Source organism: Mixophyes fleayi, chromosome 1 (assembly GCF_038048845.1).
Source record: "Mixophyes fleayi isolate aMixFle1 chromosome 1, aMixFle1.hap1, whole genome shotgun sequence".
NCBI lineage: Eukaryota > Metazoa > Chordata > Amphibia > Anura > Limnodynastidae > Mixophyes > Mixophyes fleayi.
The window spans coordinates 62,357,601-62,372,344 of NC_134402.1; the positions used below are offsets into that span (position 1 = coordinate 62,357,601).

General features: G+C 37.8%; 1 protein-coding gene across 1 annotated transcript in view; it reads right to left on the reverse strand.

Moving 5' to 3' along the window:
• NFXL1 (nuclear transcription factor, X-box binding like 1) overlaps positions 1-14,744 on the reverse strand; it is a 66,105-nt gene that overhangs the window by 19,711 nt on the left and 31,650 nt on the right. The window contains exons 13-16 of the mRNA XM_075195312.1: positions 9,427-9,547; positions 8,978-9,137; positions 5,958-6,049; positions 3,003-3,024 (exon numbers count right to left, since the gene is read on the reverse strand). Coding sequence (XP_075051413.1) covers positions 3,003-3,024; positions 5,958-6,049; positions 8,978-9,137; positions 9,427-9,547 — 395 coding nt within the window. The remainder of the gene's footprint in view (positions 1-3,002; positions 3,025-5,957; positions 6,050-8,977; positions 9,138-9,426; positions 9,548-14,744) is intronic.

Consider the following 14,744-nt stretch of genomic DNA (forward strand, 5'->3'; position numbering starts at 1 on the left):
TGATTTCCCACGTACTGACAGAAAAACACCATCATATGATACAGCAAACTAATACATAATAAATAAAGGCATTATAAAACAACTCGACTTGAACAAGTATGTTTTTCATAATTATACAAAAGTGATTTTCAAAGAACTACAGACATACGAGGGTTGACCATACTGAGAGACAGATATAATAGCATCCATTACAGACAATAGGTTTGGAAATCATCACTACTTTTAAAAATAATACCAGTGAACGAATATTATACCACCATACAATAATATTACGCAATGATCAGCAGCATCATTTTAGACCAAACTATTCAATACTGTGTGTTAATTGCCAACTAGTGATATTCTCTATTTTATCCTACTTTGTCATCAGCAAATTGTATTTAACGCTTGGGGGTATGTTTACTAAACTGCGGGTTAGAAAAAATGGAAATGTTTTCTATAGCAACCAATCAGATTCTAGCTGTCATTTTGTAGAATGTACTAAATAAATGATAACTAGAATCTGATTGGTTGCTATAGGCAACATCTCCACTTTTTCAAACTCACAGTTTAGTAAATATACCACAAGACCTTTTTAAGTATCCTACATCCTCTTATTATTTTCCATTTGCTTGCAAAATATATCAGGGAATGAAATCCATCAAGGAACTGTTTAACACTTATCTACAGTGTTTCACTATCTCCAGTTTAAGCTATTACTGAACTGCAACGATCAACAAGTTCTTCAACTTTAAGTGGACTGGTCACCTCCAAACAATGGAGGCATCCATTTTGTGGCCTGGACCAATGTTAAGCAAGCTCATCAATGTGCTAGGAAGCAGTAACATTACTGAGACACTGGCTGAATAATATATGAGATCTGATATATATTTATGAGGTACAGGTTTCTTTTGACTTGATAGGCTACACTCGCATGAATATTATATTCAGACTATTGATGTTATAGGTTAGTAAGGTTGATAAAATAAAACAAAACAAACAACAACAACAACAACAACAACAACAACAACAGTCCATCGAGTTCAACTCTTCAAAACCACTAATTGCATGTAATGTAAAATTCCTGGAAATGTTTTGAAGAAATCAAATAAACAGTTTTTTATATTATGCAGAAAAAAATATTTTTTGGGGAAAAAATATATATATGTATGCATTATATATATTCTTAGCAAGCAATATATAACGTCCCATTGCTACTTTAAGAACATGAACTGTATTATGCTCAATTTACTTGCAAGATTATCACATTTGTTTGGTTTATAACATTAAATGTGTGGATATTGTAAAACAAGGTTATTATGTGAAATCCCAGACAACTATGCGAGTCACAGACTACATGTCTGGATCAAACACCGGAAGAAGGTCTGTATACTGCAACATTTTTAAAGTAACTCTCCCACAAGTCTGAGGTGTGTTGTCAAATGAAGTAGCAATGTTATTATCACCAACGTTCCTTCCTTTGGATCTTGGAGATTTGCAGCATAAACTGACACTTAATTCTTCCCATCTGTGAATAAAGTCTTCACCTATTACTTTTTCTGTACTTGTAAGCAGGGTGGCCTTAGATTATTAACTGCAGCAACATCTGAGCCATATGATAAAGAATATGACAGAAGTGCACAGTCTCTGATTCAGATGCGGTGATGGCTGAAATAACTTGTCTTTAGAATCTTCATTGAGTTCTGCAACTGAACCCAGAAGACATCATCATAAAGTACGGTGTTCCTTATACCTAGATCCTCACTTATTAATGTTTCTTTAAGAGATTGCTTAGTATTTATTTTAGCAAACATTTGAATAAGATCACTACTGCATCATGCACAGTGTTACTAGTTACTACAGAGCGGAAGCGCCATTCAAGTCTTCCTTCTTAAAAACTGCAGCTACAATATGAGCATCTTTTATAGGTTTACTCCTCCATAGATCTTTTGTACTTTTGCAGTAGGCCTGGTCTCCCGTTTCAATGCTCTTATCAAACACTGTCTGATAGCACAAAGTTCATGAGTCCTTCTCCCCACATTTCTGTCTAACCATCTGTAACTACTGCAAGACACAGGACTTTGTTCATTACTTTCTTGCATAGATTGCATTACATGTCCATATTCTGGCTCTAAAAAGGTTTGCTCCAAGAAAATCTGCTGAATAAGTAATATGACTGTCTTAATAATGTCCCAATGTTGTGCCAGAAGATACTGGTCTCACGAAGCTTGATCAATTGTTTCATGATCTGCAGTTCTGGACTATAAATTTGATTTTTAGAGTGTTTTGCGTACAGCTAGGTTCAATATTTGGTTACTTGAGGAAGAAGATGAGGAAGATTCTTTATTCTGGTGTCATAGAAGAAGCAGAAGGACTTCTGGATTAAGATGAACGGTGGAAAGGGCTACCTGTACTTTCGCCACAATCTATTTTCTCATATAAAGGATTTTTTAGTGTCTCCTCTCTCTTGATGATTTTGAACAAGAAGGATACTTGTTCTTAAGCTCTATAGGAATAAACCAGCTGCCAGATCAAAAGACAGCAATAGGTCAAGTTCATAAATACGGAAGGCACAAAATTCTTCCTCTTCCTGTGAACGCGGCAGTGCCCCCCTGGTGACAGAATAAATCGTGTTGTTGCATTGCAGAGTTGTGTATTACCGGTCCTTAGGACAAATGGTCCAAGATTGGGCAAAGACAGGTCGCAGAAGGGGCAGGAGGTGTGGCCACATTACAGTGGATGGAGCAAGAGAAATCCTGGGTGAATCGATGACTTATATTTATTACCTGCCCAGATATAACATATTCAAGATGGTGACAACCTCAGAAGAAACGTAGATTTAAATACTTTGATTATCTAAAAGTACAGAATTAATAAAACCATGCAGTTAAGTGGTGAGCAGGTTGGTTAATTATATGAAAGCTCCACTTTAAGGAGATATTGCATAGATGGATCATAATACAACAGCATACGTTTTGCTTTATATAGAATTTTACATTTTATCTGAAGAAAGTGATGCTTACCTCATGTTTGCCAAGACATTCCCTGGAAAAATAGTATGAAAAAAAGAGAAGAATTAGGTATTAATTACTAGATCGTTATAAACAATATGTAACTAAACCAGCAGCAATCATGATCTACAGCAATGAAGGGTAAAATTAAATTAAATTTGATAAAAGCTTTGGTCCTCCATCGAGGTCACACCTTAGATTTGAGGTGAAGCATCAGGTCACTTACGTTCAGAGCTCACAGACCAAACCTGCCTAACTCTATATCCGCTGGTGAAAACATCACCATCTAATCACAGAATAACCTGCTAGACTAGGCAGTGGAACAAGCTGTATATACGAGCTCCATTCTTTCGGCATCACAATCATCCACCATCAGTGTGACTTGGAAGACTCTGCTTCTTTCATTATCTCTCAGCTTGTGGCCTCCACATCATATCAGGACACTGCCTCACTAACAATCCCACGGATGGATAGGTCACATGATCCGCTCCCTAAGTACTCTGCCCTGTTGTGAACGTTCCGTTCACCTGATTTGTTATTGATTGTTCTATTCCTGATCCCTTCATGACTGGGGATAGCCCTCAAAAGTAGGAGATGAAGACTGAGTATAATGAACCTTAATACATAGGAGAAGTAACTGAAGTTACCCACTGCTGGTGGTTATCAATTGTGTATATAAATTAACCTACTGGGAAATTTACATTCATTATTATTTTTTATTGACTTATCAATCTTCATCACTTAAACCTAAACACGCACTCTATATTTTTATCATTAGAATTGTTTTAAGCAGGGATCTGTTACATCTCTGGCAACATTTTATAATGACTCAAATAATATGGTATAAACAGTATTTCTGGCGAAGATGGAAATACAGTAGAATATTTTTTTAAAAAAGATTCATTAACCTGCCCATGTAGTTCGATTACCATGTAGCTCTAGATCCATGTACAGTGGACCTTTCTCTAGTCCAATTCATCAATATAAAGTCCTTCACATCCTAATAATACTGAATTAAAACTTAAATTGGCTTCTAGAACCTATTTTCATTTTCTGCACTTATTGAACATCATAGTGACTGGTAAACATAACCAATCTTGCTGGGCGTCTTGCTGATGTGCAATTCTTGTAATCCTTGTCAATTCTGTTTTAAAGAACCACAAAACCTAAAATAGCATTCACAGATATACAGGGAAAAGCTCTTCTTCCCAACTTTATTCCAATTATCTTTCTCCTGGAACAGTTACCTGATCATTTGTGACTGTTATTAATAGCTCTTTTTGGCAAGAAACTCGTATTGTAATATTTTATTTTCAGTGGTCCTTTAAGCCCATGCAATATATCAGAGAATAATGGGAAGGAGGTGGACAGCTGCAGAAGGTGGATAATGAATAGGTCGGCCTGATTCCTGGCTGGGTAGCAGCAGCTCATAAATTGAGCAAAGGCTGAAAATGTAATCAGAACAACTTTGAATTGTAAAAAAATATATAATTACCAATGGAACAAATTTAGGTTTAGGACAGTTGATGTGATTTTTCAAGACTGATCAACGGAGAACAAGCAATCGCAACACACTAATCCAGTGCTCTTCATTGGATTACAATGGCAGTGCAATCTGGCTAGAGGTAAACAGCACAATTGATGTGCTAAGTGACAGGAGCTATGGAACACACATGCGTCATCTGTACAATAAGGGACATATTCAATTGGCTGCGTTACTGTTAAAAGTAACGCGGCCTGCGCATTATTTCCGTGATTACAGTAGTTCTAACGCCGGCTTTTTGCTCGGGAGCTGCGAGCTGAAAGCCGGGTTAAACTTACTGTAATAACGGTATTAGCTTTAACGCAGCAGAAGCTCGGGGCTAATTGAATACCCCCCTAAGGGTTATTAACTAGACTTGCTCACATATACAAAGCGGCAAAAAAACATTATTAACCAATCAGAAATTATCTTTTATTTCTCTACTGAGAATTAGGGATGAAAATGTCTTGTTGATTTTAGTACAGTTCAGCACATTTGAGCATTATTAGTAAATCACCCACACAGAATCATTTTTAAACCCCAGATGTAACTATAATAATATTACTTTTCCCAACGAAGCAATCAACGGTTTTATTATTTTTTAGTATCCATGTAAAAGTTATACTTTGTTTCAGAGCCGGTGATCAATAAAAACAGAAGAGAACAGACTGCGTCTGTTACCATTAAATTACAGGTCAGAGTCATGTTCCACTTGTCACAGAGAGACGGCCAGACATCTCATCATCATAAAACATCCTCCTTTGGAGGAAGCAATAAAAACATGCAAAAGGATATTAATGTAACATGAACCTGTGTCTCCTAAAAACAGTCCCCAGTGTATAGCGTAATAGAAAGAACATGCAAAAATCAGACACTTGCCCATAACAATTGCAAAATTAATGAAAAGGATATAAACAGCCCTTTTGGGGGAAATGACAGTAGTATCTTGGTGTCTAGGTGTTAAACTGCCTAATTTCAAATAAAATGACATGTCAAATAATATTTCCTGCCATGTGAAATGATATTTGTTGATACAGTAAATATAACACGGATTTACATGTCAACAATTTAAATGAAACTTCCAAATTAAGCGTTATTAACGGTCTATTGAAATAATGAGCGACTGGTTATCTCTACAATGCAGTTTTTAGTAGTTTAGGCTTTTTGTCCACATGATTGGATTATCTGAAAGTATATACTGAAGAACCGGACACCTCCCAGATATGTCTACAGTATGTGTGAGACAACTCTACAGGACACCTGACTGAGGTCCACCTCATCTACCTAACCTAGAACTTCATCAGCATTTTATGTAATATACAAAGAAACATTACACTCACACAGCTGCAATCTCAACCCCATTAGGGTAGAATACCACGAAAAAAATACACAATATATGTGCTGTTACATAGATTTCTAGAGGTAAACTAGAGCGTTGTACTTACGTTGGTATGGGGACTTTACATGGAGGGCAGGGCAAGGCTGTCTGGATAAAAGCTGGCTCACTAGGCTTCTCCCATGGACCAGCTGGCTGAGGCTGAACAAATAATGAAAATTAGAGATTACACATTCATGAACCTATCTACATTTGTGTCATTTTGTATCCAATTTCCATCTACTGGTTTTAAAGGCTTTTGGACTTATGGTCATAAATGGTGGTTTTCCCCCAAAGACTCACCAGATTCTGGATTTAAAATTTGCCATCTATTTTTATTTTCTGTACTGAACAATAAGGGACATATTCAATTAAGCCGGCACATCACAGCGACACATTTAAAGTGTCAATACGGTACATGGGGTGCGAACGGAAATCCGCAGTGTTGCGGTAACCTGTTGACACTAGCCGCGCTTTGCCGTGATGTGCCGGCTTAATTGAATATGTCCCTTAATGTCATAAAAGAACAGTCCTAACAAATCCCAAATAGACATTTGAATTTTGCTTACAAATATTTACACATTGATTATGTATTTATTAACTTTGCAAGAGAATATATTCAAAAACATTATCATTCACTGAAGATATCTATATCATTTCATTAAATAAAATACATTCATTATTTTAGACAAGCTTAAAAACATTATAATTGACATTCTAAATTAATAAACAAGAGAAGAATTAATTAAAACTCAGTGTATTTTCATACTGCCTAAAGCATTGCTATCTGTTCCATTACATGAATAAGTAGATCATAAGTCCTAACAACCAGGGCTCTCTGTACTTCTTTTGCCAGTTTGTAAATGTCAGGTAATATGTATTCATATGAACCAGTTACTAATCTCCCCATGTGTACAGTGCTATGGAACATGTTCCTGCTCTATGAATAAAAAATTAGTAACGACATGAAAAAATGCATAGAATGGAAAATGCTGCATAATGACGCATAAAGAGAATAGAAACAAATTAAATAGTAGGATTCTAATGTAAATAAAAACAAACTAGATGCCTATCTAATATATAAATGCTTAGTGGCGTCTGTCTGTGTGTGTGTGGAAAAAAACAACCAAGTTGCAACGCCACCTGCTGGGCGGAGTTATACACTGACCTACTAAATTCTTAGTGTGTGTGGGGAAAAAAAATTCAAAAAGGGCTGAAATTTGGTAGGGCTCAAACTCATTTTCGTGAGGTAATTTTACCTCATGAACACATGTGTAGAGGCGTGCGTAAGTGTGTGTGTGTGTGTGGAAAAAACTATTTTCTCAGAAAGGGCTGATCCAATTAACCTGAAATTTGGTATACTGACATTATTTGACAAAAAAATTAGAATAGTCAAGTCAGTTAACTTCCATCATCCCCCCTTCCCCCTGTGGGAGGGGTAGTAAAGGCTAAATTTACGAGTTGAGGGGTCAAACTCATTTTCGTGAGGTAATTTTACCTCATGAACACACATTAAAAAGGGCGCTTGCGTCGGGAAGTAACGCTCTTCCCCTGAGGAGGCCTGGGCTAGGCCCAAATGCATGACAAGAACCTTTTTAAGACCTTAAGTAGCTTGATTTGACTAGAATGCATGAGTATCATGCACGGGTTAACTTGTTCTTTATAAAAGACATACATTTAAAAATAAATAAATAAAAAAAAACCAGAAAAAAACTCAACGCAGTAATAATAAGGAATAACAATAGTTCTATTCATAACAACCCGTGTCGCTATAAATGCTAAAATCTGTCCAGAAAGCAGAAGACAAACTTGCCAACATGTCTAACCACACAGTATCTGTTGTTAAAGATCCACCATTAGTTACATAGACATAAATTTATGCTACATATAGTTCTGTGCTAACCCTCTGTATATGCTAGTGCTAGCAATATACTCTGCAATGTGTGCAGTGACATCAAGCAATTGATCAGATATTTTTGCGCATGTTGACCCAAGACAAGCACTATGCAGGACAATAATCCAAGTAAAATATGTTGGATCATTAGAGGACAAATGGGTAATTACAGTCAAGAAATGACTGCTACCTGCCCGTGTGTATGGTTATCTTCCGACTGCACTAACTGGCACTTCAAGCTGCTCAGCGCGAGCGCCAATCGCCCAGAGTTCATTTAGTTTGGCCACATAAATGTGTAGCCAAATTGCATACTGATCCCGTCTCTCAGCCGAGCAGCAGGATGACTTTGTGTTTGGTTGGCATAAGAGCCAAATGAGAGAATTGTGACTTCCTACTTCATTGCCTGCTCTCTGTAATATTTTAAGACAGTATCTGACATTATTGAACAAAAAAAATCAACATCAAAAGACAAGCTTGCACACAACAAAAAAACACAGTAACCATAAGTATCTTCAGGGGGTGCTCAGTGGTAAATTAAAAAATACCATGAGCCTACCAAAAGAAAAACCACTTGTAAGAGAACAACCACAATTACAACATACATATGTATACAAATAGTACATTTTATCAATACATGGCTCAGAACAAACATCAAAATCAAAGACAAGTGATTATACCACTAGAAAGCATTGTAAAACACATAATCAGAGATGAAAACATCAAAGTAAAAAGAGAATACATAAAAATTTAAAAATCCAAAACAAAAAGCAACAAGAAGGGTGAATGGAGAATATCAAACTGCGCACACACATGAACACAAAGCCCATCACAATAATATATGAAGTCCAAAAATAAGTAATAGGGGAAATGACAAATATAAACAAATATCACATCACATGATTATGAAAAAAACTGAAGGAAAAGGAATAGTGACAAAACGCTGGGGACCCCTGCCCCAAAACGGTTTCTGCATGCAAGAGATTCGCCATACCATGATAATAATGACATTATAATCACTCCAAAACCATTATATTGTGGAACCCATCACATATGAACAGAACTGACATGAGATAAACGCATTATAGGATAAATATAAAAATAATGGCACATACCAGTGCAAGAAGGCTTATTAGCAATTTATACGACAACCAAGACTTGAAATAAATAAATAATGACTTAGTCATTATTAGTCTTACCAAGCCTTTCTGTTTAACAAGAGCTTCATCGTGGCACGCCGTAGGGCAGAGGTGACCACACCGCTTCAGAGAGGTCTGACAAATCTGTCGACATGGTGGGCATGGACCAAAGTGGCATCTGTGTCGTTCTCTGGCCTCATGGTGGCAAGTGGAAGGGTGACTGAATGGTGAAAACACGTCAATTACATTTGTATTAAGAGATTGTTAGGAGATTAAAACAAAGCAGTAAAAACAGCAAATAAAGAGCACAGCAACCACTTGTATTTACATAGATGCCATCATCATAAAACACTGTGCAGTGCAAGGCAATCAAGGCCACCAAAAATGTATTTTATTTTGACCTGTTAGGAAACATAGAATAGGTCAGTGCCGTATAAATATTATATAATACACAGTCGCTGTTTACCATGATGCTTGTTATACATAGCACAGACACTGCCTCTACATACCTGCACACCTCCTTGCACCGGGGTGGCTTGGTGCTCCGTTCTCTTCCGCAAGGAACAGTTAGAACAGTTTTGCCGCAATTACACTTCACATCAACAGTCTCAGGACATGGGTAGCAACTCCCTACATGATGAAACATAATTACAATGAATATATTCACTTTTAGAATGCAGTGTACAAATTCATAATTCAATGTTGATTCATATGTGAAAGGGATAAAAGAATGTACAGACTTGAGGTACGCCACTCCGTTCCTATTCTCACCACTTATCTTCTGCCTCCCTCCAACTAATAGAATATCAGTGGTCTGATGTCCATTTGCCCCAACCATCCAATCAAGGCTGAAATTGCAACAGGAGATTGGACCACTGAGGAGACGACAGGGGGGGGGGGGGGGAGAGCAGGTACACATGAAGATCCTAGACATCGGGTTCCTGTAATTGTGCAAGCTGGGCGACTTACAAATAGTAAATGTGCCTATAAACGTGTAAAATTTACTTCAACATTTATGTCACTAGAGTAAAAACTAATTTTGGAGAGCCTTAGTCACTAACACCAAATACAACTCTTCACAGGCAGCAGAAGCAACTGAGGCAAAGGTAGGTTATAAATATCATACTATTCGGTATGCTAAAGAGACAGGGCACCGTTACCAAAATCTTTGTAGAAAAATCCACTTTTTCTTCCAATCAAATGTTGATGTTAAACCAAATGCCATGTTACATAACGTATTAACATTGTAACTAAACAGAGAAAATGTGTCTTTGTTAGAGTGTCTGCCCATGTCTACCTGGTTACGACAGTTACCTAATTATTTCTAAAAGTCTCTTTCCTCTTCTTTACTTATTTCACTGAAACTTGTAAAGACGAGGGAAGGGGGCTTAAGGACCAAGCCAGCTACTTCTCACTGATTCACTTCAGGACGTTGTGTCTCCAGAACGTCCATGTGGACAGGAATCTCCGCTCATTTTTTTCTCACGCCCCATAGATGGCGCAGACAAATGAACAGAGATTCCTAACTTAATGGCTGGCAACGTGCGCAGACGGACATCCCAGTGATGTCCGCGCACCACATCTCCCCCTTAGCATGGTCACGTCTAGCGTTATTTGTAAATGCAACACTAAGAGGTTAGTTTCCTTTAGAAGCCATCCATTGTAGTTGTGAGAGCTACCAATAGAAAATGCTGGGACTAACCTAGCATTATCATTCAGGGATAGCTACCCTTTATTAATACTAAAAAAGCAGGGAAGTCAAGTTAGCTGTAAGAGTTGACAGTATGAGAGACATCGCGGCTGCGCATTTTTTCCAGTATCGCAACATCGCAGATTTCTCCTCGCAACCCTATGGGAGGCTAAGGGAAATCCGCGATGTTGTGGTAACACGTAGTGCCTTTGTGTCCGTCCGCACAATAGAATCCCCCCACTCCAGTGTCTCTGATGTTAGATTAACTGAGCAATCCTTAGAAATTGCACCCAAGTTTCAATATACTGTATTTTGCATCGCTCATTTAGTGGTCCTCAGAGGCCACTGCTCCTTTCTAAACCCTAAAGATTTATCACTCTATCTATTTGTACTCTATATTTCACCTGCAATATGCTACAACGTAGTAGGTAATTATTTCATTTAGATATAAGAATTGGTAAATGTTCTGTAGTTGTTTCCAAAGCCATTTATCTATTCTGGTCTTATCATGTAGTTGGTCTTCTGCAAATGTTGATCTTATATATTCCTTGCCATGATTTAATAGTAGTGTTTATTATTTTATTTATTAGTACGCCATCCTTTCCCATTAGTCCATCCAAAATGTATTTTTAGTGCTACAGCCATAGGGTTCTTGGCCAGGATGTTAGAGGGACATAAGAACCCAGCACAGATGGTTTATATAAGAATTACAATCGGTGATTGAAGTTTATTGATGCTGCATTGTGATCTTTTATACACAAAGCTGCAAGTCCCCCTGATAACCTTGCACATGACACTGTATAATTATAAACCATCATGCAAAATATGCCATTTCCCTTCTATATTTTTTCCAACACATCTTTTCATATGTTTCAATCAGATTAGCAGAAGGTCAGTAGCTGACTTATCAGCCGCTCAATTTTGGACAAATACCACAAAGACATAGACTTTTATATTGCTGGTTATCAGTGTGTTCATCCTTGTGACCTTTACAAGAGATCCCATTATTAGTTGTATCACATTTGAAATGCAAATGGCACAAAAAGGCTCATAAAGAATATCTGCGTTCATCATAACCTTTCAAACGATGAAGATACAAAGTGCCAGGCATTCCACCAGTGACAGCCGTAAATAAGGTCAGTGTTATTTTAGTCTCAAGCAAACTTCAAAGAAATTAGAAAAGCAATATTGCTTTTAAGATTATAACCATAAAATGTTGGCTGTTGCATAAATTCTTAATTTTTCATGTTTTGGTTGCTGCCGCACAGCGTGGTACTAACTGTTCCAGCAGACTAAATATGTTAACAAGCAGAAACATAAATGTTTTGGGAGTATTTCAAAACAGGGTCACAATTGAAACTCATTAATCAGAAAACACTGCGCGAAGAAATCTAAATTAAAATAAAAATAAAATGTGTACTTACTGCTTGATTGAGAACACTGAAGATCAGGGGCAGGGTGGGCTACGTAACAGGGGCATAGGCAAACCGAGGAGGGGTTTCCTAGTGCCTGGAAACCCCCCTCCAAGCCTGGGGCACTGTTTAAGTGAGGTGGCTGGACCCTGCCCCCGCTTCACACGGCTCTGCTTGAAAAGAGAGAGCTGCATGCACCTAACAGTAGTACACACAGCATTGCCCATGTATATTATAGGGATAGGAAGAGTTGGAGAGCAGCCAAGCACTGTCTAAAATTATAGTCACTCCCCCATGCATGCTTGTCACGCCCACTGGCTGCATGGTGTGTGAAACCCCCCTCTACAAATCCTGCGTTTGCCCCTGAGTGGGTATCTGCACCCCGGGCTGTTCCCATTGTGGGCAGCCTTGGGCTGGATCATCTGCATTTTTATGCTTTAAAATGGTCCTAATAGGCTGCTGAACAGAGTCTTGCCCCATAGGCCAAAATTCTCCAGCCCTCCACTGCTGAAGTGGTAGGTTCATAACTGGTATAGTCAATGTTTTCTTTAGTATGACAGCATTGCCATACAAAATACATCTATTATACAGCTGTAAAAGTGTACAGTTATGTTAAAGAATAAGTCCATTTGTATATTATAGATCCAAGCTAAGTGCATCTAACAGAATAAGATAAGATTTTCTCAGTGGTGGGTGTTGCCATATGTCAGACACACGGACCAGAGGACAGAGCATTTTACTCTATATGTACTGTTAGATATTCTCTTCTAGAGATAAGTCCTGCATGTCCTGGTACAGACAAGGTGGAGGTGGGATTTTGAGATCCACAGATTTTGCTTACACTAACGTAAAAACAGGGCAACGTAAAGTTCTTAATAAAGGCCAAAGGGTGCCAGAAACCTGCTGTAAGATGCTGCCTGTTGCTCAAGACAGATCACATCTTGCTGCCTCGCAGTCTAGGGCAGCCCAGCAAATACGCTCAGACAGCAAATCCGATCACCCAACTTCCCTCGTGGGCCATGCAAGATCAGAGGTCACAAAAATACATTTTATATAAAATATTTAAAGAAATTGAGACATCTGCAAATGTGAGATATCACAGCTCAGCATCCTGTGATCCACAGTCCCAACTTCACCAGCGAATTCTAAACTGAAGGCTTATTTCAGGAAGGTCAATCCCGCATGCCCTGGCCTAAAACTACAGCTGGCAACTTGTGCTGGCCGGTGTACGAAAGTACCAGCTTCCTCAACTCAGCAAAATGTTGTTTTTGTTATTGTTGTGGAGTAACCGTCTATATAGTTTACATCTATAGTCCCGTAGTGCTGGGTCCACTGTGGAAGTGGATTGATTCTCTCAATCGCATACATTGCTATCCATTTTTCCCCAAGTTTATTTCAATATGACTACCCCCTCAGACTCTGGGAAATGGGAGGTGAACAAGATGCTGAATGTCAGTGGATGGTAATTCCCATCGTACTCCTCCTTCCCTCTGCTAAACCACAACACAGGGAGCTTTGTATCTATTGGTCAAAAACAACTATTATGTCAAAGGCCTAACCAGCACATCGGACTGGAGATCTATGCATATTAAAGAGTCATTATGTCATACTTAAATGGGAAATGAATAAACAGTCCACAAAAAAAAAAAAAAGATTAAACATTTCCTTAACCATAAATAGCTCTGCAGGAACCGCCATTGTGGGAAGACACAGTGCTGAGGATTAATGCTCTGCACTACCCAGACTGGTGCTGTAGTATTTCTTCCTCGTTAAAAGCCAAAAGGAGTGACATTCACTTTTCACAGATCCTTGGCACTCAGACACCTTTACTGATAAGGCTGGAGGACACATTTATGTAAAAGGTTGAATACCCCTCCCTTCATGCCATTTACACGGGTGTCTATGCTCACAACACAGGCTGAGGCACTAAACAATCTAACAAAATTCAGAGAGACAACAACAGTCTTGGGGGTTTGTGGGTAAACACAGCCCTTAATGGGCTCCTCTAAAAGGAAGAATGTTTCCCTATTTCCCTGCTCTTTAAAGCATTAAAACATACTTAAACTGAGAATCGATTAATTACACTTTTCACCAAGACATCCTTGTAAACCCTAATAAGAGATAACTATAAAAAATATATTAAACAATATAAGTGCTAGGTGATAACTAATAAGTGATTTAATGCAAATAACCAAATAAATAATTATTGTAACATACAGTCGGCTACTTCTTATCTTTCAGCACCTGTCTGCAAGTGCAAAACCTAAAATTCAATATATATATATATATATATATATATATATATATAAAAAAAACCAGAAGTGCCACACATAGTGATTCTTTTGTTTTCTTATATTTTGGATTTTAAGAGTTAAACTATAATAAGAGAAAGAATGGAAGGTTGTGATGAAGTTTCCTAGCTCCAGTGCTACATGTGACAGCGAAATGAAATGCTCAAATGGCAAAGAAACAGAAGAAACAAAATACACTGTCTGGTGAATGATTTTCAAGAGGCCAGAACAGGACACTTTTAATGGAGTTACTTTTAGTATGGGGAATTAGGAGAGTGAGTAACATATAAGGTAAAGGGTTAGGACTAAAGCAATAAATACACAATTAAACATTAAATAAGCAATTATTAATTAATTTATGGCAATAAATTAAACCATTAAAAATGAAACAATAAATAACATCATGACAAACTGTCTTACTTCATCAGCTACTT